Source organism: Hyperolius riggenbachi, chromosome 6 (genome assembly GCF_040937935.1).
Source record: "Hyperolius riggenbachi isolate aHypRig1 chromosome 6, aHypRig1.pri, whole genome shotgun sequence".
In the NCBI taxonomy this organism is placed as follows: domain Eukaryota; kingdom Metazoa; phylum Chordata; class Amphibia; order Anura; family Hyperoliidae; genus Hyperolius; species Hyperolius riggenbachi.
The window spans coordinates 162540758-162566686 of NC_090651.1; the positions used below are offsets into that span (position 1 = coordinate 162540758).

General features: G+C 40.3%; 1 protein-coding gene across 8 annotated transcripts in view; it reads left to right on the top strand.

Annotated features, from left to right (window-relative positions):
* PRG4 (proteoglycan 4) overlaps positions 1 to 25929 on the top strand; it is a 189614-nt gene that overhangs the window by 147599 nt on the left and 16086 nt on the right. For 7 of the 8 annotated variants that reach the window (XM_068240146.1, XM_068240143.1, XM_068240147.1 and 4 more), the window contains 5 exons: positions 35 to 142; positions 3145 to 3246; positions 7299 to 7427; positions 7591 to 8385; positions 19339 to 20412. In XM_068240146.1, the coding sequence (XP_068096247.1) occupies positions 35 to 142; positions 3145 to 3246; positions 7299 to 7427; positions 7591 to 8385; positions 19339 to 20412 (2208 nt within the window). The remainder of the gene's footprint in view (positions 1 to 34; positions 143 to 3144; positions 3247 to 7298; positions 7428 to 7590; positions 8386 to 19338; positions 20413 to 25929) is intronic. The other variant, XM_068240151.1, reaches the window with a different exon arrangement.

The following is a 25929-nucleotide window of genomic DNA, read 5'->3' on the forward strand; positions in this document are numbered from 1 at the left end:
TTGACAGTTAAATAATTTTCTGTTTCTAAAAAAGATCCTTCTGAGGATCCTTCACCGCTGGCAAAGAAGAAAAAGAAACCTACTTCTAAAGAGCCAAATAATAAGAGAAAAGTCTTGTATCTGGATTATGATGACGATGATGGTAATTAAATTACTTGTTGTGATAAATGTTCTAACTAGAGATGTCAATGGCATGTAAATAATTACAGCTTCCAAGCAAAGTTAATGAAAATTGTATGCAGCTTTTAACTGGGCCTGTCAGAATCGCCAGGGAGTACATTTGATTGGCCTAATTCCAAGCTGCATACAATTTGTATTAAATTTTAGTGCAAGCCAAAATTATTAGCATTTTATTGATCATCTCTAATCATAATATCCTGTGCTCAGTTTAGGACAAATATTTTACAAAAATGATGTGATTTACAAAAACTGTTTAAATTGAAACCTAGGTAAAAATAAACTGATGAGATGAACAATTGAATCTGTCCTCCTACTCCTAAAAATGAATTTAATATATTTTTAGAACATTTCATGGTTTTATTTTATGTATAAACATTTACAAAGTAGATTAAAAGTTTTATTGTCTCTGATCAATTGCAGTGTCTAAAGCATCCCATAGACAAAATACATAAACTATTTTTTTTATCTATCCCTTGCAGTCAGAAGCCCAGTTATCTGCTTAGGAAAGTGTTGTATTGCTGTAATTTGTTAGAAGTAAGGGACCCTATAGCCTGAGTCCCGACTAGAGAAAAACTGTCAGATGCATAACAGGATACTGACTCTTTCAGGCAGGGAGCACAGCACTGTAGGTGTCTGTGTTCTTGCCACTGTATATACATGTCCATCTCATCATGTCACATGTCATCTCGAGAATAGTTTAAAATACTACCAAAATAATTTGTGTTGTGTATAAGGCCTGAGGCCCACTAGAATGTTTTCAGCAGCAATTTGTGCTTTCTAGGAATCTGCTTTCCTAATGTTACTCAATGGCCAGGAATCCACATAAGCTATTGCCAAGCTTTCAAGAGCGTTATGTTTGGCGAGAAGATGGTGTCGCATCGGTTATGAGTTCGGCTACATTGTTGCCGAACTTAGTTGTAAGCTGCGCCAGTAGGTTAGTGTGAGGAGACAGGAACGGAGTTCGGCTATAATATAGCGAACCCCCGAGGGTGAGCATTAGGCATCTAGATAGAAGCAATCTTTAGGGCCTGTACACACTGCTGTGCTTGCGCTGCGTTTTTAAAATCGCATGTAATTTTTAAATCACAAGGCCTTCATGAAAATAGAAAAATTGCATCACACCAGTGTGTACAGTTCTTAACTATTTTCATGATTTTTCAAAAGACCTTGCGATTAAAAAACGCATGTGATTTTAAAAGCGCAGCGCAAGTGCAGCAGTGTGTACAGGCCCTTACTGTTAGTGTTGTTAGTGAGAGGAAAGTTAGTGTTAGGCATGTACATAGGGGTAGTGTTAGGTGTATAGATATATGTATTCTAGGTAAGAGGGGTTAGTGTTAGTTGTGTAGATAGCAATAGTGTTAGGGATAAAGGTACGTATATTCTAGGGAAGGTGGGTCAGAGTTAGGTGTGTTTATAGGTGTAGTGCTAAGTGTATAAATACGAGTGTTCTAGGAGAGGAATGTTAGGTGTGATCACAGGGATATTCTTGTACACATGCTAAATGAAACTTGGTCGAGGCAGACTGCCTGGTGGACCACTTTGGTTGATCAACGGTCGGCCCTGCAATGTCACCTGGGGGATCGGGTCCCAATCCCTGCTGGGTAACATACCTTGAATGTGTATTGGAGCTTTTAGAAGGGGACGTTAGGTGAATAGACAGGGATTTGCTTTGGGGAGGAGAGTTAGTGTTGAGAGATAGGGAGGCAAATACTATGATATCAGTAACAGAAAATGACAGATATTCTAACTATTAGCAAAACCCCACACCAAATTCATCAAACATCTTTTCTAAATGTACCCCGTTTTACATAGTATTACCATTGCAAAGCTAAAAACAAAAGTGTTATTTTTCTTTGTGACAGGCAACTATGGTGAATAGAGCTGGCAGGATGTAAACAGTAAATATGTACCAGAAGGGCATTTTTAGAAAAGTCTGGAATTTCCAGACCTTACTAAAAAAAATATTAAAATATGTATGAGCACTTCCTAGCCAGCCAGAGCTGCTATTTGCTGTAGTGTAGTGTACTGAAAATTGTTATTATTATTGATTTATAATGTGCCAACATATTTTGTGGCACTGTACAAAGTAAGAAACAAACATAGGGTATAAAATAATACAGACAATGGTGTACATCAATATACAAAATACGGAGTTGATATAAAATACAGAATTGGTAATTATAGTGACAAAATTTATATGAATAAATGTGTAACAAAATCCAAGACACAAAAGGTTGCGAGAGCCCTGACCTTGTGAGCTTACAATCTAAAGGAATGGGGGGGGGGGGGGGGGAGGGAAAGGAATAGTATACAATATTCCTACCTTGAGGCAGTGTGGTTTAGGTTATGTAGTAGGAGTACAACTTGGCCGGAGGTCATAAAGGGAACAGGCCTAAGGTAGAGCGTATGCTTGCCAGAAAAGGTGGGTTTTAATGGGCAAGTTTAAAGATATCAAAGGTTGGAAAGTGACGGATTTGATGGATTGCAGAGGAGGGGTGAGGCATGTGCAAAATCTTGTATACGTGAATGCGAGGAGGTGATTCTAGAGGAGGACAAAAGAAAATCCAATTAACTCCCAGGTCCCTGATTTTATGTTGGAGCTCCAACATCAGCTCCTCTGCAGTTTCCAACCAGACAGAGCTTACTTTCAGTAATGCTAGAAAGCGTATAGGTATGTCTAATCTTAGGTAGGTGGGTTAGTTTTAGGTGTTTAGATAGGAATAGTGTTAGGCATATTGATACTTCTATTCTAGGAGAGGGGGTTAGAGTTAGCTCATTGGGATACATACGTAGGTCCACTCTCACACAAGGCAAATAGATTTCTTGGTGTATTAGGTAGTAAAAAATCCAGCCATGGTGGTTTCAAGAGGCACTAAAAATGTGTTTGATCAGTTTGAGCTATGCTGTCACACAAATGTCACATATTTTAATTAGTAAAAATCACTTTCTAATACTTTGAACTAGATCCCTCAAAGCCTGGAAAAAGAAAAAAGCCTAAAGGGAAACCACCACCAAAAGGTCTCGTGAAAAAGAAAAAAAAGGTTAACTCAGAAGAAGAAAGACAAGGTACCTAAGAACTGACTTTTACCCTGATTGTATAAATAATTGCTTTCATGTGGTTCTGTGAAACATTAGACTACAGTGAAATGCACATTATAGTTACAGTAATCCTGATCATAGCCTGTAGTCCACTGTCGCCATAAAATTAACATTAATCTTAAACCATGCTCCTCTCTCGAAGATCGTAGCCTAGTCAAGAAGTCCGGAGCTCTGTTTTGCGGTCGCCTGCCCCTAGCTGGGTGGTCGTCTAAAAGACCATGGCTGCCAAGCTGGGGGTAAGCCATGGAAACACAGTAGGGGGTAACCACAGAGCTCTGGACTTCTTGGCAAGGCTTTGGGCAAAGATCGCAGTTTTGACGAAAGGGGGTGGGGTTTAAGATGAATGTCCATTTTCCGGCGATCCTACGGACTATGGCGATTATATTAACCACTTCAGCTTACAGTGTCGTTTCACCTTATGCATCCGAGCACCGTTCACCTCCCATTCATTCGCCAATAGTGTTATCACTACTGATCACAATTAATTGATCTATATCTTGTTTTTTCCGCCACCAATTAGGCTTTCTTTAGGTGGTACATTTTGCTAAGAATTATTTTTTTCTAAAGGCATTTTAATGGGAATATTAAGAAAAAACATTTTTTTCTCAATTCTCAGCCATTATAGCTTTAAAATAATACATGCTACCATAATTAAAACCCACATATTTTATTTGCCCATTTGTCCCTGTAATTACACCATTTAAATTATGTCCCTATCACAATGTATTGCGCCAATATTTTATTTGGAAATAAAGGTGCATTTTTTCAATTTGCGTCCATCACTATTTACAAGCTTATAATTTAAAAAAGTATAGTAATATACTCGCTTGACTTGCTTATTAAAACAGTTCAGACCCTTAGGTAACTATGTTGTTTTTTTATTGTAATTTAAAAAAAAAATGTTTTATTAAAAATGTTATTTGGGGTTTTTCGTAGTGGGGAGGTAAACAGGGGATTTTAAATGAAATTGATTATGTATATTAAAAAAAAAAAATTATAAGTTTTACTATTTGGCCACAAGATGGCCACAGTGAGTTTTTGATTTTTCGCCCTGGAAGTGAGAGCTCTTGCTTACAGGAACAGAAGGGGTGACCTGGGACACAGAAAAATCGTGGCTTTCCAGAGACAGCTGTCAGTTTTTCTTAGAGGGACATGGATCAATGAATGGGATCTACATTCCCATTCATTGATCTCAGGGGCAGTGAAAGGCGGCGGGAGCACGCGCAGCCCCGCAGCAGCTGTGCAGGCTTATCTGGAGGGATATATCCGTCCAGATAGACCAAAATGGTTAAATGATTCTGATTCTATAATTTATTTTTTACTAGAAGTGCCTTTTAAGATAGGTTTATCTATAAATCCATCATTTCATATTATATTATTATAAGGTCCACAGTATACAGCATACAAGAAGCTGTTTGTTTATAGTTTATATATATATATATTTCCAAATTCACAGTAGTAACTAGTGTTGGCCGTAATGACTCGTAATTTACGATGAGTCGTAATTATGAGCCATAATTTTGTGTAATTTGAGACTACATGTACCTGCAATTGTTAGCTTTGTGATTCAGTTTGAGTTAGCTTATTAATTGTTTGCCGGGGTAGTTTAGGGTCCAGGGATAGGGAAAGGGCTAATTGTCCATAAAGTTTTTATCAGTTAGTACTAGTAGTAGCAGTAGTAGCAGCCAGTCACTACTAGTTAGTCACTAAGTTATTTCTAGTTTTTTATCATATTTATAGTTATTTCTGAGATACTTGTTTGACTACTACAGTTTATGTAGAGATATTCATTGTTTTTATGAGTCAGTTAGAGAATTAGCTTAATGTACTAGCGACTAGTGTGACATTTGTGATTGTTAGTTTACTTTAAAGAGCATTTTCCTAGGTTTAGCTGCATTTAGGGGTCAGGGACTTACTTTGTTTTTGAGCTATCAGCAGCAAGTTAGTTAGCACTAGTGTACTTCGTATAGTTAATATTTGTTTAATCTAGCTAGTATAAGCCAGTGTTCACTTGATAGGCAGGTTCTGTGTGCCATTTCTTGTTTGTGCTTTTCTGTAGTTTGTCATTGCACTTGTGTTTTGTCTCGTAGCTGTTGCTTTGGTTTTTTGTCACCGTCAGTCCAGTTTTTGTGGACAGTTAGTGTTTTTGTTAAAAAAAATAAATAAATAAAAATAAATCTGTTCTGCTTTCTTCTGCTCAGTGTGTTAAAGCACTGGCCTCATCTCTTGTGGACAATGTTTTTTTGTTTTTTTTTGCTTTTGCACATGTTCTGTGAGATTGTTTGTGCACTAAGAGTTTGAAAATATATATATATATATAAATATATATATATACATATTTTGCTTTTCTGTGCTACGCGTGTTGGTTTAAGTACTTTTCGTGTACATTACTTTCCATTTGTATTAAGTATTTAGAAGACCTATAAGGTTGCGTTTTAGTGTATTTGGTTAGTTGAGGTAATAGTTTATTTTATTTATTTATGTATTTATATAGTGCCGCCATATTACGGAGCACTGTACAGAATATATAATCTTGTCACTAACGGTCCCTAAGAGAGGCTCACAATCTAGTCCCTACTATAGTCAGATGTCTATGTATGTATCGTTTAGTGCATATATTACAGTCTAGGGACAATTTAGGGGGAAGTCAATTAGCTTATCTATGTTTTTGGGATGCCCAGAGGAAACCCACGCAGACATGGGGAGAGCATACAAACTCCTTGTAGATGCTGACCTGGCTGGGATTCGAACCAAGGACCCAGCACTGCAATGCAAGAACGCTAACCACTATGCCACCGCGCTGCTCACTGTATGCGACACAGTTGTTTTAATCCACACTTAGGGCTTGTTTACATCTAGGGCATTTTCTGCCTTTTTTCAAGCGCAGCCGATTTTTACATTTTTAAATACATTGTATTTATTCTTTTCCAGTTCAAAGAGTTCACTTTCTGACTGACGTCAGGAAGTGAAAAAACGCAATCGCTCTGCAAAAGTGCTTATAAAAGTGTTTTACAAAAACCGTAGCACCCACCCAAGTCCCGGGAGGAGAAAAAAAATCGCCCACAAATTCGTAAATCGCTGGTGTCAGCGATTTCAATTTTTAGATGTGAACAAAGCTTCAAATCTCGCTGCTTCTATCTGGCATCATCTCAGTTTGCACCACTTAAATCCCTACATATATCATTTACACCCATTTACTGTTGATTAAAAGTTTTGGGGGAGGTTCTGCTTGTGTAAACCCCCCTCCCCTGTCACTGTGAAAGTTGCCATCACCTGATGCAGCTGGCCGCACTTCAAATAATCCACCTGTGGGCTCATTTCAGGCTGCAATCTATGCAGGAAAATACATTTTGGGAGCTGTAGTAAGCACATCACTGTAGATCACCCCTGCAGGAGATGTACTCATATCAACCTCCTACAGCTCCCAGCATGCATTGCAGCATGCATCTCCTGGCATAGATTGTGGCCAAGAATGAGCTCACAGGCAGCTTCTTTGGGCTCTTGCCAAGTGCCAACGTTACATGCGGCCAGTGATGGGGACCAGTGATGGCAACTTTCACAGGGATGGGGGCTCTATGAGCAGCCCCATATAAGTAAGCAATAGTGCTCCCTGAACCCCCGAATGGCATACTGTATTATAAGCCTCAATTATGGGGAGGTTCATTGTAAAAAAAAAATCAAGGGTGCTCAGTGCCCTTTAATAACAGTAGCCAATGCCCAGATATGTATAGTTGAGTATATCAAAAGTAAGGGTCCAACCTTTTTACCCTTAGTGTTTCCAGTGGTTGCTCAGCTGAACATGTGACTGCTGTCAGATGTACTTTAAGTCCCATTTAGAGGTACACCAGTTTACAGTGAGCCAAAACAACTATTTTTCATTAAAAAATGCCTCCTTTTTGTGAGCAAAAGAGAAATCCCTTCTTTTCATTCATTTCTATGTGTACATTTAGTGCAATGTGAAATGTAATCACTGATAGTTTCAGTTACACTAGCATTGATATATTGTCTGTTTATAACAGAAACAGTCGAGAGTGAATTTTCAAGTTCTTCCCAGTCATCATCGTCACACAGTAGAAGCAAATCTACAAGAAGGTTGACCGGAAAAAACAAAAAAAATGTTATAGATAAAAACAAAAAGAAAGCTCCTGGTAAGTAACAAAAAATATATATATTTTCAGTTTTATTCTTCTGAGATTTAATTTTGAATGCAGCAAACAACAAGTATATGAATAAAAATTGTACATTCTAGGTGTATTGATACTATCCATTCTTTCACTGCATACTTAAAATTATTTTTTTTTTCACTTTAAGAAACACCAGAAGACCCTTTAAGCCCACCAAAAAGGAAAAAAGACAAGTCCCCTCTTCCAACACCTGAACCCACCTTTCCAGATGAGGGCTCTGGAGAAGATGGAAGTGGATTAGACCTTTTCCAAACAACAGTATTCTCAAATGTTACAACTGCCCCAGCTACAATTGGAACAAATACAACAGAAGGAACATTAAAGCCATCTATAAGCCCACATACAGAAACCACTGCTGGATCAGTTAACAAGACAACTACCAGTATTCCCAGTTTTATGTCAACAGAACAACAGCCCTCACAAACTTCAACTACAATGGCGCTCTACACTTCAAGCTCAGTCCCAGAAGACAAAGGGATATCCACAACAGTTACTTCAACTCAACAAAGTAAGAACATGAAAACAACTGCAGTGAATGCTTTGGATGAAGGTATTTTGAGTGGTAGCACTCTAGCAACAACAACCAATGAGGAAAGTACAAAGTCAACACATAAATATGGGCTTACCATAGAGCAAAACCTCATGGAAACTAAATCAAATAGTCCAAGAAATTTAGAGACTATTCCAGCTACCATGGATACGACTGTACCATTTAATGGAACAACTTATGAAGAAAAGACAGAATCTAGTATAGGCACTACTGTTCTAGGAAGTACAGTAAATTCAGGAACAACTAAACAACTGACAGAAGTTACAACAGCCACAACAAGCCCGTTGTATTCTGATGCACCTGAAAAACTGATTCAGTCAACATCAATCTACAGTTCTTCAGCTAATGAAGATACTGAAGAACTACATGCAGGTGCAGGACTGACACTGTTACCAATTGCTGATAAAGATACTGAAACATTAGGTGGCCTGGGATTTATGTTGAGAAACATACATTTTGATCTAGCATCCCAAACTTCTACTGATTTAGTAGATATTCTTGAAAAGCAAGAAGCACTTGAGTCATTACGACTCACAGTGATCACACCTCTAATAGAGGACTATTCACTTATTACAGATGTTCCCATTAATGTCCAGTTAACATCTTATAACAAGTTAACAACACTTCCATTTTTTGTTAATCCAGAAGAGGTCAAATCAACAAATAGAATTAGCACTTTATATACCACAAGCAAAGAACCGGAAGCCCCAGAGCCAACCAAAAATACAGCATCCACAGGATATAAAGAAAGTAGTGTAGTAACACGAAACACTAATGTCTCACCAAACATTGCACAACACATCAGCTCTTCTAATACTTTTACTAGTACAATTTCACTAAAAGCACCCATTTCCATGATATTACACAGTATTAACCCAACAGAAACTGAGTTAGCTAATATTACGCCAAAAGAAATTAAATCATCCACTTTTTCTACAGCAGAAAGTAAATCAACTAATACTGCCCCAGTAGAACCAACATTAGCTGATGCTACCCAAGGTGAACCCAAATCACCTGATGCCACCTCGGCACAACCCAAATCCACTTATGCTACTCCAGAGAAAAGAAAAGCTGATGTCACAGTATCCGAATCAAAACCAGCTGATGCCATCCTAGGAGAAACTAAATCAATTGATGCAAAGCTAACAGAATCTCAGGCAACTGATTCTACCAAAGCAGAACCCAAATCAGTTTATGAAACTCCAGCAGAGCCTCATTCAGCTGATGCTACCCCAGAAGAACCTAAATTAACAGATACTACAGCAATAGAACATAATTCACCTCAACCTACCTCTTTAAAACCTCAATCAGCTGATCCCACTTCAATAGAATCCAAATCTGCTGATGCAACTTCAGCCAAAGCTCAGTCAGCTGATATCACTCCAGCAGAGGCTCAGCCAGCTGATGCTACCCAACAAGAACCTAAATCAGCTGACACTACTTCAGCAGATCTTCAGACCCATAAAGCTACCCCATCAGATCCTCAGTCAGCTGATGCTACAACGACAGAACCTAAATCTGCTCATGTCACTACATCAGAACTTCAGTCAGCTGATGCAAGCCGAGCAGATCATCAGTCCACTAATGCTACACCAGTAGAGACCAGGTCAATTGATGCTACTAAAGAAGAATTTAAATCAGCTGGTACAACTTCAGGAGAAAAACAATCAACTGATGTAAATCCAACAAAATCTCAGTCAACTGATGCTACCTCAGCAAAACCTCAATCAGTTTATTCTACTCCAGCAGAGCCTAAATCAACTGATATTACCCCGGGAAAACCTCAGTCACCTGATGTGACTCCAGAAGAAAGTCAGTCAGTTGATGCCACCACAGCAGGACTTAAATCTGCTGATGCTAGTCCAGCTACCTCAGAAAAGTCAGCTGATCCTACTGTAAAAGTTATTCAATCTGCTGATGTCACCTCTGAAGATCCTAAGTCAGTTGATGTTACCCCCAAAAATCCTCAGTTTGCTGATGCTACCCCAGCAGAACCTCAGTCACCAGATGTGACTCCAAAGCAGACTCAATCGGATGAAGTAATGACAACAGAACCTCAGTCAGCTCATGTTAGACAAGAAAAGTCTCAGTTAGATGAATTAGCAGTACCCACATTAGTTGACTCTACTATGGCAGAACATAAATCAGCTGATGCTACCCCAGTAAAACCTACATCCACTGATACTAACATATTTAAGACAGCTGATGCTACCACAGCAGAAGCCAAATTAGTTGATACCACTCAAGCAGATCATCAGTCAGCTAATACTACCCCAAAAGAACCAAAACCAGCTGTTTCAACCCCAACAGAACATATATCAATTGACACTACTGAAGCAGAACTTAAACCATCTGATGCTACCACATCAGAACCAATATCAGTTGATTCCGCCCCAGCAGAACCTCAATCAGCTAATGTTATCCTAACAAAATCTCAATCTGCTGATGCTAGCCCTGCAGAGTCTAGGTCAGTTGATGCTACCACAGTAGATTCTAAGTCAACAGAGGCCCCTCCAGGTGCTGCTACCCTACCAGAGCCTAAATCAATTGGTACTTCCCCGGCAGAACCTCAGTCCCCTGGTGTGACCCCAAGAGAGTCTCTATCAGTTAATGCTAAAACTGCAGAGCCTCAGTCAGCTGATGCCACTCCAGAAGGACTTCAGTCAGTTGATACTACCCCAACAGAGCTGAAATCAACTTATGCTGCCCTAGCAGATCCTCGGTCACCTGATGTGACTCCAGGAGAGTCTCCATCAGGTGAACATACATCGGCTGATGCTACCACGGCAGAGGCTAAACCATCTGATGCTACCACATCAGAATCAAAATTAGTTGATTCCACCCCAGCAGAACCCCAATCAGCTGATGCTATAACAGATTCTCAATCTGTTAATGATAGCCCTGCAGAGCCTAGATTAGTTGATGCTACCACTGTGGATTCTAAGTCAGCTGATGCCACTCCAGAAAGACTTCAGTCAGTTGACGCTACCCCACTAGAGCCTAAATCAAGTGATGCTGCCCCAACAGAACCTCAGTCACCCGATGTGACTCCAATAAAATCTGTATCAGTTGCTGCTGTGACAGCAGAGCCTCAGGCAGCTGACACTACCCCATTAAATTCTCAGTTACATAATGCTACTTTAGTAGAATCCACATCAGTTGATTCTACCAAAGCAGACCCTAAATCAGCTGATCCTACTCACACAGATCCTCAGTCATATAATACAACCCCAGCAGAAACAAAATCAGTTGATGCTACTCCAGGGAAACCTACATCAGTTGATGCTACCCCATCAGAACCTAATCCATCTGATGCTGCCACAAAAGAACCTAAATTAGGTGATTCAACTCAAGTAGATTCTCAGTCAACTGATGTTACCACACCAGAACCAAAATCAGTTGATGCAACTTTATCAGAATCTCAATCAGCTTATACTTCCCTAACTATTTCTCAATCAACTGAGTCTAGCCCTTCACAGCCTAGGTCAGTTGATGCTATTACAACAGATTATATATCAGCTGATGTAACTCCAGAAGGACCTCAGTCAGTTAATGCTACTTCAACAGAGCCTAAATCAACTGATTCAACCCCAGTAGAACCTCAGTCATCTGATGTGACCCCAGTGGAGTCTCTTTCAGGTGGTGCTATGACAGCAGAACCTACATCAGGTGATGCTGCCACAGCAGAACCTAAACCATCTTATGCTACCACATCAGAACCAAAATCAGTCGATTCCTCTCCAGAAGAAGTTCACTCAGCTGATTCTCAATCTACTGATGTTAGTCCTGTACAGACTAGGTCAGTTAATGCTATCACAGTAGATTCTAAGTTAGCTAATGCCACGCCAGAAGAACTTCAGTCAGCTGATGCTACCCCAAAGGAGCCTAAATCAAGCGATGCTGCCCCAGCAGAACTTCAGTCCCCTGGTGTGGTGCTAGGAGAGTCATTATCAGTTTATGCTACAACAGCAGAGCCTCAATCAGCAGATACTACCCCATTAAATCATCAGTTACATTATGCTACTTCTGCAGAATTGACATCAGTTGATTCTACCACAGCAGAACCTAAATTAGCTGATGCCACCACAGCAGATCATAAATCAGCTGACATCCTTCACACAGAAGATCAGTCAGCTACTGCAACCCCAGCAGAAACAAAATCAGCTGATACTACAGAAAAATTGACATCAGTTGATGCTGCTCCAACAGAGACTAATCCATCTGGTGCTGCCACAGCAAAACCTAATTTATATTATTCCACTCACATAGCTCTTCAGTCAACTGAGGCTACCACATCAGAACCAAAGTCAGTTGATGCAACTCCATCAGCACCTCAATCAGCTTATGCTGCCCTAACAGATTCTCAATCCGCTGATTCTTCCACAGCAGATCCTAAATCAGCTGAAGCAACTAACATAGATCCTCAGTCAGTCAATTCTGCCACAGTAGAACTTAAATCGACTGATACCACTCAAGCAGAACCTCAGTCAGCTGATGCCACTCCAGCAGAACCTCAGTCAGCTCATATTACCCCAGCAGAACCTCAACCAGCTGATGCTATTACAGCAGAACCTAGATCAGTTGATGCTACGCCAGTAAAACCTACATCCATAGATGCTACCACAGATGAACCTAAATTATTTGATGCTACCACAGCAAAGTCTACATTTATTTATGATGTCACTCCAGCAGATCCTCAGTCAGCTAATGTAACCCCAACAGAACCTAAATCAGCTGATACTACCCCAACAGAGCTAAAATCAGCTTATGCAATGCCAACAGAACCAAAATCAGTTGATGCCACTACGGCAGAATTTAAACCATCTGGCATTGCCACAGAAGAACCTAAATTAGATGATGCCACTCAATTAGATCCTCAGTCAAATGATACTACCACATCAGAACCAAAATCCATAAATGAAACTCCATCAGAACCTCAATCAGCTTTTCCTCTAACAGATTCTCAATCCATTGAATCTAGCCCTTCAGAGACTCGATCAGTTTATTCTACTGCAACAGAATCAAAATCATCTGATGCCACTTCAGGAGGGCCTCAGTCATTTGATGTTACTTCTACAGAGCCTAAGTCAACTGATGCCACCCAAGCAGAGCCTCAGTCACCTGATGTGACTCCAAAGGAGTCTCAATCAGTTTATTCTATGACACCAGTGCATCAGTTAGGCGATGCTACTTCAGCAGAAACCATATCAGTTTATTCTAGCACAGTAGAACATAAATCATCAGATGCTACCACAATAGAACCAACATCAGTTGATGGCACCACGGCAGAACTTAAATCATCTGATGCTACCACAGCAGAACCTAGATTAGATTATGCCACTCAATTAGATCCTCAGTCAACTGATGCTACCACATCAGAACCAAAATCCATTGATGCAACTGCATCAGAACCTCAATCAGCTTATGCTTCCCTAACAGATTCTAAATCTACTGATACTAGCCCTTCAGAGCCTAGGTCAGCTGATGCTACTACAACAGATTATAGACCAGCTGATGCCACTGCAGAAGGACCTCAATCAGCTGATGCTACTTCAACAGAGCCTAAATCAACTGACACTATCCAAGCAGAACCTCAGTCATCTGATGTGACTCCACAGGAGTCATTTTCAGGCGGTGCTACAACAGCAGAACCTAAACCATCTGATGCTACCACATCAGAACCAAAATCAGTTGATTCCACCCCAGCAGAAATTCACTCAGCTGATTCTCAATCCACTGATATCTCTGAAGAGACTAGATCAGTAACTGCTACCACACTAGAGACTAAGTTAGCTGATGCCACTCTAGAAGGGCGTCAGTCAACTCTATCAGTTGATGCTACCACAATAATGCTTCAGTCAGTTTATGGTACCTCAGATAATCTTCAGTTAGGCGATTCTACTTCAGCAGAACCAATATCAATGTATTCTAGCACTGTAGAACCTAAATCAGCTGATGCTACCACAGCAGAATCAACATCAGTTGATGGCGCCACCGCAGAACTTAAACCATCTGATGCTGCCACTGAAGAACGTAAATTAGATGATACCTCTCAATTAGATCCTCAGTCAACTGATGCTACCACATCAGAACTAAAATCCATTGATGCAACTGCATCAGAACCTCAGTCAACTTATGCTGCTCCAACAGATTCTGAATCCACTGATTCTAGCCCTTCAGAGACTAGCTCAGTTGATGCTACTACAACAGATGCTAAATCAGCTGATGCCACTCCAAAGGGACCTCAGTCGGTTGATACTACTTCAACAGAGCCCAAATCAACTGATGCCACCCAAGCAGAACCTCATTCATCTGATGTGACTCCAGGGGAGTCTCAATCAGTAAATGCTATGACACCAGAGCCCCGGTTAGCTGATGGTACTCCAGAAAATCCTCAGTTTGGTGATTCTACTTCAGCAGTACCCATATCAGTTTATTATAGCACAGCGGAACCTAAATCAGCTGATGCTACCATAACAGAACCAACATCAGTTGATGGCACCACAGCAGAACTTAAACCATCGGATGCTGCCACACCAGAACCTAAATTAGATGATGCCACTCAATTAGATACTCAGTCAACTGATGCTACCACATCAGAACCAAAATCCATTGATGCAACTGCATCAGAACCTCAATCAGCTTATGCTTCACTAACAGATTCTCAATCCACTGATACTAGCCCTTCAGAGCCTAGGACAGTTGATGCTACTACAACAGTTAATAAATCATCTGATGCCACTCCAGAAGGACCTCAGTCAGTTGATGCTATTTCAACAGAGCCTAAATCAACTGATGCTACCCAATCAGAACCTCATTCATCTGATGTGACTCCAGGGGAGTCTCAATCAGTTAATGCTATGACACAAGAGTCTTGGTTACCTGATGGTACCCCAGAAAATCTTCAGTTTGGTGATTCTACTTCAGTAGAACCCATATCAGTTTATTATAGCACACCGGAACCTACATCAGCTAATGCTACCACAGCAGATCCAACATCAGTTGATGTTGCCACGGCAGAATTTAAACCATCTGATGCTGTCACAGCAGAACCTAAATTAGATGATTCCACTCAATTAATTCCTCAGTCAACTGATGCTACCACATCAGAACCAAAATCCATTGATGCAACTGCATCAGAACCTCAGTCAGCTTATGCTTTCCTAACAGATTTTAAATCCACTAGCCCTTCAGAGTCTAGGTCAGTTGATGCTACATCTACATACAAATCAGCTGATGCCACTACAGAAGGACCTCAGTCAACTGATGCTACTTCAACAGAGCCTGAATCAACTGATGCTAACCAAGCAGAACCTCAGTCATCTGATGCGACTCCACAGGAGTCATTTTCAGGTGGGGCTACAACAGCAGATCATAAACCATCTGATGCTACCACATCAGAACCAAAATCAGTTGATTCTACCCCAGCAGAAAGTCACTCAGCTGATTCTCAATCCACTGATGTTATCTCTGAAGAGACTAGATCAGTAACTGCTACCACACTAGAGACTAAGTTAGCTGATGCCACTCCAGAAGGACGTCAGTCAACTCTATCAGTTGATGCTACCACATTAATGCTTCAGTCAGTTTATGGTACCCCAGATAATCTTCAGTTAGGCGATTCTACTTCAGCAGAACCAATATCAATGTATTCTAGCACTGTAGAACCTAAATCAGCTGATGCTACCACAGCAGAATCAACATCAGTTGATGGCGCCACCGTAGAACTTAAACCATCTGATGCTGCCACTGAAGAACGTAAATTAGATGATACCTCTCAATTAGAGCCTCAGTCAACTGATGCTACCACATCAGAACCAAAATCCATTGATGCAACTGCATCAGAACCTCAGTCAGCTTATGCTGCTCCAACAGATTCTGAATCCACTGATTCTAGCCCTTCAGAGGCTAGCTCAGTTGATGCTACTACAACACATGCTAAATCAGCTGATGCCACTCCAAAAGGACCTCAGCCAGTTGATACTACTTCAACAGAGCCCAAATCAACTGATGTCACCCAAGCAGAACCTCATTCATCTGATGTGACTACAGGGGAGTCTCAATCAGTAAATGCTATGACACCAGAGTCTCGGTTAGCTGATGGTACCCCAGAAAATCCTCAGTTTGGTGATTCTACTTCAGTAGAACCCATATCAGTTTATTATAGCACACCAGAACCTAAATCAGCTAATGCTACCACAGCAGATCCAACATCAGTTGATGTTGCCACGGCAGAACTTAAACCATCTGATGCTGCCACAGCAGAACCTAAATTAGATGATTCCACTCAATTAATTCCTCAGTCAACTGATGCTACCACATCAGAACCAAAAGCCATTGATGCAACTGCATCAGAACCTCTATCAGCTTATGCTTCCCTAACAGATTTTAAATCCACTGATTCTAGACCTTCAGAGTCTAGGTCAGTTGATGCTACATCTACATATTATAAATCAGCTGATGCCACTACAGAAGGACCTCAGTCAACTGATGCTACTTCAACAGAGCCTAAATCAACTGATGCTAACCAAGCAGAACCTCAGTCATCTGATGCGACTCCACAGGAGTCATTTTCAGGTGGTGCTACAAAAGCAGAACCTAAACCCTCTGATGCTACCACATCAGAACCAAAATCAGTTGATTCCACCCCAGCAGAAATTCACTCAGCTGATTCTCAATCCACTGATGCTAGCCCTGAAGAGACTAGGTCAGTTAATGCTACCACAATTGATTCTAAGTTAGTTGATGACACTCCCGAAGGACTTATGTCAACTCTATCAGTTGATGCTACCACACCAATGCCTCAGTCAGTTCATGGTACCCCAGAAAATCTTCAATTAGGTGATTCTACTTCAGCAGAACCCATATCAATTGATTCTAGCACAGCAGAACCTAAATCAGCTGATGCTACTACAAAAGAATCTAAATCAGTTGATGCCACTCCAGAAGGACCTCAGTCAGCTGATGCTACTTCAAAAAAGCCTAAATCAACTGATGCTACTCAAGCAGAACCTCAGTCATTTTTTGAGTCTCAATCAGTTGATGCTATGACACCAGAGCCTCAGTTAACTGATGGCACCCCAGAAAATTTTCAGTTAGGTGATGCTACTTCGGCAGAACCCATATCAGTTTATTCTAGCACAGCACAACCTAAATCAACTGATGCTACCACCACAGAACCTAAATCAACTGATGCTACCACCACAGACCTTAGATCAGCTGATGTTACCTACACAGATCTTCAGTCAGTCAACGTTACCCCAGAAGAACTTAAATCAATTGATGTCACTGAAGTAGAACTTCAGTCCACTGATGCTGCCACAGCAAAACAAAAATCAGCTGATGCTTCCCCAGCAGAACCTACATTCACTGATGCTACTACAACAGAACCCGAATTAGTTGATGCCACTTTAGCAGATTCCCAGTCAGCCAATGCAACCCCAGCAGAACCTAAACCATCTGATGCTACCACAATAGAAACTAAATTAGATGTTGCCACTCATGAACACCTTCGGTCAGTTGATGCTACATCAGCAGGCTCAAAACCAATTAATACCACTCCAATGGAACCTCAATCCATTGAGCCTAGCTCTGCAGAGCTTAGGTCAGTTGATGTTACCACATTAGATCCTCAGTCAACTGAAGTGACTCAGGGAGAGCCTCTATTAGTTGATGCAAGGACAAAAGAATCTTATTCAGATAATAGTACCCAAAAACATTATCAGACAGGTGATGCTACTTCAGCACAATCCACAACAGTTGATTCTACCACAGCAAAACCTCAGTCAGCTCGTATTACCTCAGCAGAACCTAAATCAGCTGATATCACTTCAGAAAACCACACATCAGATAGTACCACTTTAGTGGTATTTAAGTCAGCTGATGTCAACCCAACAGATATTAAACATGATGATATCACATCAGAACAACCTGTTTCCTCGTATATCCCCCTAGAAGTGTCTAAATCAGTAGATGCGTCTCTTGAACAGCCTGATTCTGTAAGAGATGGAGAGAATGACACAACAGAAGAGCCATTCACTACTAAGAGTGATAGTATGTTAGGCTCTACAATACCATATGTAGAAACTACTACATTTAAACACTTAAATTCCACTTCTTTATTATATAGTACAAATTCAGATATTGTAGCTATAATGTTTAGAAATGAAGTAGAAGCTGATAATTCTACAGTATCACTAACTGACACTACAAACACTAACCCTTCCACAGTGAAAGTAAGTGAATCTATTAGTCCAACAATTTACATAAGCTCTGAGGGAGTGTCCATTCCAGTTCCTACTGAAACTAATATGGAAGCAGCAACAATGTCAGAGGCAGGCCCTATACTTACAGTTAATGAAGATTCTACAGTTAATGAACCAACCATTGCTATAACTGATATGGCTTTACCAAAGATAAGCCAGGAATCTATGACTGGAATTCCAGGTACAAAACCCCAAGGACCATCCATAACAGGCAATAACGTGACCATTCAGCCAACATTTGCTTCAAAGGATAAAGATACAGAGCAAATGAACACTGGTACCACCATGATAACTGCAAAAGACACCAACCTAACTACTGAAAGCGTTCATGGTTCATTCACTACAATATTGGACAAAGATTTGATTGCCAATCAGTCACATACTGTGACAAGCATGGCAGAAGAAAACACAATAACAACTGATACCTACAGACCACTAACTATGCTAATTAACATTTCTACCCCACTCACTGAGAGCCATAACTCTGCAGTAGTTGATGGAAGATATACTGAGGTTATTACAGAAGTAATCACACCACGCTCTTCCACTTTTAAATTACTAGACAAACCACTCAAAATGCGTGAATCAACAGATGATTATAGTAGCATTTCATTTGTTGAACAAACAACCAGAGGAGAGAATATGAATACAGGAAGACCAAATGCTGAGTATGTACAGGTAACAAGTAAATTTGCTGAAGGATCTTCGGTCCCAACAAAAAGTCACTTATCCAGTATTATTTTTGGTGTAGGAAAAAGCAGAATGTCTACAACTGTAAGAGAGAATGTGAGTGGACCTACCTCATTCACAACTCTGCATAGTCCTTTAAGTCCAGATTATTCTCCAGATCTTCACCCTACAGCCACAGTAGATAGATACACTGATCTAAGTGGTTCTATCACACAAAGTATAGATGAAAATATTACTAACCAGCATGTCAACATATCAGCTTTAACAACTACTACCACAATAATCAAAAGCAATGTCACAAAAAGTAAGAACATGAGCAATTTGATAAGTGATATATATAATTTACATTCACCTTCTTTTAATTTTACAGTGAGCACATTGAAAGCATCCCAGGATCAAAGTACTACCGATATTAATGTTAGCCATACAACAAATTCTGCAGGATTAGAGGAAGCCGAACTTTCATACAATAGCACTTCAATGGCTCCAACAACACACACAACTCTTAGCACTGGAACCGATAAGGATATCACCGCTAAAGAATCAACCAGTGCAGAGTATAAACTATCTACTCAGTCTCCTACTTCACTTGATCAAGAGAGTGGAATATCTCCAAAAACTGAAACTATGGATCGTTTAACAACAGAATCTACTGAATTTTCTACCTTAGCTACTTCTCTGAAAACACTGGAGCCAACTGACAGCCTATCAAAAACTACGAAAATGACTGATACTACGGAAGTGGCAGAACCTACCACAAGACCTTCTGCTGATCTTATTTCAAACTCACCAACAGCCACAACAGAATCAGCAGATACCAAAGCAGGAAGAACGTCACCAACAAATCAATCTGTTAAGCCAACTACTGGTGAAGTGGACAAGAAGCAGACTACTGAGCACTCAGATCAGAAATCGACACCATCTAAAAGTAGAAAATATGATACAACAACAAAACAACCAAAGACACCATCTGTAACAAAACGCAGCAAAACAACGGTTTCCTCTAAATATACTACTACAACCAGCCCCGTCAGTGCTGTGAACCTTGAAAATCAGAAAGCAACAACACCCCAGACAGGTCACCCATATCATATTTGTGATTCGATTAAAAAGGAAGCAATGAAATTGAGAATACCAGAAATCGACCTACAGCGTATTTTTGAAATGTGTATTGAGGTGCAGCAACAAAATTCAATTTCAAACACACCATCAACTGAAACAAGACAGCCAAACAGAAATGACACGAAGATTACTCCTGGATCCCCATATGGAAACCCAGCTGTCTGGAATTATCATCCAGGACAAAGGATCATTCAGATTGTGGAGGAAATAAACAGGAGAATAAATCTTCCCCCAGTAACCAATTTAACAGAAATACCTTACCAGAGTACATATAATCCCAAAGCATGGTTATTGCTGCTTAATAAAATTAGACTTGCTAATGGTAAGTAGACTTTAATTCTATATGATACTTCATTATTTCCACATCCCATAATTTCATGATATACCTTACTTTTATGTAAGATTTAACACTCCACTAAAAGTATCAAGTTATGCCCCAAAAGTCTGTGATCCTGTAAAACAAAAAAACACTGCTGAATGCCAGAATCAGTCAATGTGCCAGTGAGGAGTTGTGCCACATTATGTTGTCTGCACGAACGATTTAGACTGATGTATACTGATGCAAGTCCACCAACATCGAGTAAATCTCCTGATCCTAGACACCCTCTCCCTGTGCTGAGAGAAAGCAACTCTTTGTGGCCAGCACTGAAGCTACATTTACTCCCTAATTGTGTAAGAAAGCATTTTAGCCTTTTTACATCCTCCCCAAGGTTACTATGAAAACTGTGTATGCTTCTCATCACCCTGCCCTGCTTGAAATAGGAAGCCATATGTCACTGATCTCTTATTTAAATCTTTTATGAAAAGAAAAAAAAAACACTGCGTAGGGTGTACGAAGTGTTAAATGCACTTCTACACACTAAGCAGGAACAGGAAGAGAAGAACCTGCTCAGTATAGTACTGCCTTACTGGCTTCTCCTAGTGTTTTCCTGACTACCTTATGAGGGTGTGGATGAGGTGGGGGAGGAGTTTGGAACACAACCTCTCCAATAAAATTGCACTGCCATCTAAACAAGAAATGGAGCTAGAGAAGCCAGTATGGATGGTATTTTAAATATATTAATTGCAGAGAAATAAAAAAAACATATATACAGATTTGCTATGTACATTTTGTGTTACGCCAATTAATGCAAATTTACTATAATGTGCATTAAATAATGGCAAAATGAACATGTTTTAAAATGTTAGGCTAGGTCCACACTATGATCCAAAATCAGTGCACAGTCCTTCCGGGTATATTCAAAATAAGCTGTAATCACCACCAGTGTTTCAGCACATGCTGCGTGCCCACCATCCAGGACAGTAATAGGCTTATCAAATACAGTGTGACCCTAATGACAAGGTCTTGTAGTGCATGTACTGATCCCCAGTGGCTAACAACATACAGATGTCATTTCTCTCCAATCACTGTCACTTTATCCTTCAGAGAAACTGTCCCGGATATGCCCAAGGAAAAGATAAAGATGATCTAAGTGCAGTATTATCACTTAAAACCTTTATTAGATCTTTGTTTTTATTGTTTTTTTCATTAATGATTCTAATGACAGTTAGGCAGTATCATTAAAAGAAATAGAATAACTTACATCCAGGGTCTGTATGACATGGACCCTAGAAAACACTATGCCAGACTGCCAACCTATGCAGTCACCGCAGATCCAATGTACTTTTTTAGTGGATTTGCTGTGTTGGTTGATGTAGTCCATTTTTACAGACTTTCATTGTGCCCATAGGAATACATAGTGTATGCAATGTCCAGAAAAGTTGTACAAGATGATACTTTAGGCTTCACTATCTTAAAGACAAATTACTCATTGAAAATAGACATGTATGAACGGATATTATAAATAACATATGATCTGTTGACATGTCCATTTATCCAGTTGTCTCCCGCTTTAGAAACCAGTCCATTTCTTGGTTTATAGGTAAGCTAGCCTTACAGTGTGTAGGTTACACATAAAGGTAAACATTCCTAACTCTAATAAGTGGATACATTCTTTAACTCAGGACAAAATGTACATTTAATTTTAAGTTTTCACAAAAGCAAAAATTATTGTGAAATTTTGACAGCTAATGCTGTATTTTAAAATGGCCTAGAGGTGCTAGTTTGCTAAGAAAAAGCAGTCGTGGGTTCTCAAACTCGTGCTCACCATCTTGGAGTCATGCTGATGTTCCACAAGCATAGAGAACTGGGTGGGCAGAAAGGATGGGACATCCAGGTCTCTGTTATTTTGGCGGTGACCCTTCTGGCTCAATGCAGAAAGGGTGATGTCCAAGCCAGTCAAAGGGGATCCAGAGGCTTCCCTCTTCTTAGGTAAGTATACATTTTATATTTAAAAATACCCCGGGTTTGCTTTAAGTTAGCTCCAATACATCTATAAGATCTCTAGAACCCACATGATGAAAGCATGCAAAAAGCTGATAAAGGGCTGTTACTGCACTGCTTCAAGCTTGTGCCTATATCAACCTACTAACCGAGTAACGCCATTTATAAAGTTGGGCTTTGGAATGTAATGTAAATAATAACACAATGCAATGTTTTTGTGAATCATTTAACCCTATATTTAACCAAAAACATAAAAGAGACAACATCGAAAACTTTGAAACTAATAACTTTCTTTTATGGAAAATATATGCTCAATTTGAATTTGATGCCAGCAACAGGTTTCAAGAACGCTTAAGTTCACACCTTTAATACTGATAGGTTCAGGCTCTCTACGATGCTTTTTATATATTCAAACATGTTACTGACCTATTGCCAGTTATGTTATGACTTATATGCCAGTTATGCTAATTCGTTGTAAGATATTCGTCCTGGTGTTTTTTCTTGTGAGCACATATTTTTCATAAAATTCTAGCATTTCTGTAATAGTATTTGTTATGTTGTATTTATACTTCTTTTTAAGTTAAATATAAGGTTTAAATGATTTTCCGATTGCTACATTCTGTTTTTACTTACCCTTCAAACAGTGTCTCAGCTTTTTTGGAAATGAGGCTGTAGACATGGTACTCACTTAGAAATGATTTATTTTCAAAAGATAGCTAGGGATTCTAGTTGGTGTTGGTAGAATATGACTGTCCAGTACATCATGAACAGATAATGGCATAAGTAACAGTAAATATTGGTCACATACCACAGAATGCTGAACATTTTGATTTTGAGGTGGTGACACAAACACACAAGCTTGGCATAGTCTATAATAAAGAAGAAGTGAGAGGAGTGTGAGATATTCTGCTGTGGGGCAACTCAACAGTGAATAGATAGAAACAATTCAAACAATTTCTGTTGCCCTGAGGAAGCTTGGCTGTACAGTATGGATGATGCCAGGACATACAATAGGCAGTAACTCAATTCAACCCAAAAAATTAGCTTGGTTATTTAGGTAGTGTTTTAGCAAGGCTCAGCTTATTGGTTTGGTGTTGAATTATCGTATGCAGCATGTATTGGACACTGATGATGATGATGATGATGATGGCAACAGGTCATTATATCATTTTCCAGTAAGAGACACACTGCTAAGTAGACTATGGACTGAAACAGATCGTAGGTTATCATTTTCATACATCTAAAAAGTAAGACCTACAATGCAACACTTAGAGATGGAGGGTGGATTCATTAAAATTATTCTGACTTGTTTTCGTGAGCCAGGCATATAAAACTGTTTGTTTATAGCACCACAATAGATCTTAATTACACAGATTACATAATTTACATACTTTCACACAGCTGTTTCAAAGTGGATGTACTTTATGGTATATATTTGCATAATCCTATGTGCGCATCCTGAAACATGCAAGTTGGATTAATTATTCTGTGTAACTCAAGGCTACAGGCGTGCTGTAAACCAGTAGTTCAGGGTACATGCATGGATCACAAAAGCAAAAAAGACACTTGAATAGGTCTCGCTTTTCAAACATGGGGGTTATTTCATCAAGCTGTGCTGCTAAAGCAGGGTAGCTTAACTACTTGAGCACTGTGGTGTTAAACTCCCCTAAAGACCATGCCATTTTTTGCTAAATTGGCCACTGCAGCTTTAAGGCCTCGCTGCAGGGCTGCACAACTCAGCACACAAGTGCCCCCCCCCCCTTTTTTCCCCACCAACAGATATTTCTGTTGGTGGGGTCTAATCGCTCCCCCAGTGTTTTTTCTTTGTTATATAAATATTTGTTATTACTTTATTAATAAATTTTACTATTTATGTATTTATTTATTTTTCTTAAAAACCTCCCTCCCCCAGCCAGCCAATTACAATGATCGGCTGTCATAGGCTTATGCCTATGAGAGCCGATTGCTCTCTTATGTCCCAGGGGGACAGCCGTGTCACACTGCTGTCCCCAGTACAGCGCTGCCTTAGATCGCAGCGCTGTACTATGTACTATGCAATTGCCTTAGATCGCAGCGCTGTACTATGTACTATGCAATTGCCGCTGGGAGACTGGAGCTCCGCCATCTAAGCAGGGATGTGTGTGCGATCTCCTGCAAAACCTGGCTGGAGGACTTTACGCCAATCGGCGTCAGACGGTCCCGGGGCTGCCGCCGCGGCCACGCCCATCCATGTGACATGGTCGGCAAGTAGTTAATGACAGCAACGCAAGCTCAGCACATGCTATGCTGCAGTAGTGCAGCTAGCGTGTGCTGGTAAGTTACGCTCCCTTCTAACTAACCACCACTCCACTGAACCCGCTTCGAGTCCCAGCGAGTCCAGTGGCTTTAATGGATGCGATCCCCGCACTTTGATTGGCCCAATAGGCTGCCTGTCATGTGATAACACTGGAATTTATTGAGTTTGGGGAAAAAAATACGCACCCATGCATATTAAAATGTTGCTTTTATTTCTATCTTCAGGCGTAATGTTTTTACTGATTCTTTTACTGATGGCTAACATGGTACAATACTCTACTGCAGTACTGCTACCTTTAAAATGAGCCAGTAAGGACTTAAGCTTGAGCATAGCGGGGGCTGCCATAATCTAGAGCAGTGTTCCCCAACCCTGTCCTCAAGGCCCACCAACAGTGCATGTTTTGTGGAAATACACAAAGGTAGTTAATCAGCCCTGCTGAGACACTAACTATCCCACCTGCGCATGTTTGTGGTTTTCTGCAAAACATGTACTGTTGGTGGCCCTTGAGGACAGGGTTGGGAAACTCTGATCTAGAGAATAAAAAAAACCTTATCGCTTTCTGTTTAAAATTTACTTGTTTTGAAGGAATGAAGGGCTCAACTCATCAACAGAGTCTGGCCAACTATACTGTCTGAAAGCTGAGCTTCAGTTCTAAAGTGGAGCAAATATTCTCGTGACTGCGTGTGCAGGAAACCTTGTTACCGGATCATAAGTTCTTCTCTCTACACCAGAAGTAAGGAAGATGCATGGCGCTCTGGAATTCAGGTCTTTTATGACTTCTTATCTCTCCTCAAGTCCTGCTCCCCTTCTGGGAGTGCTGCAAAAACAGAGCAGGAGATTTGGGCGCAACGGGCACCACCATAGGCGGTAATAGAAATTATGGCTATAGCGGCGCTCAGTGAATAATTTAAGCGCCGTCAAAAGATGGAGCACAAATTACTAAAAACAAACAAACACAGAACACTTATATCGCGCTTTTCTCCTGGCGGACTCAAAGCGCCAGAGCTGCAGCCACTAGGATGCGCTCTATAGGCAGTAGCAGTGTTAGGGAGACTAGCCAAAGGTCTCCTACTGAATAGGTACTGGCTTACTGAACAGGCAGAGCCGCGATTCGAACCCAGGTGTTTTGTGTCAGAGGCAGAGCCCTTAACCATTACTCCATTCAGCCACTGCAATTCGGCTGCCAGCAATAGCTGGAAGCTGAACTACATCTCTACCCC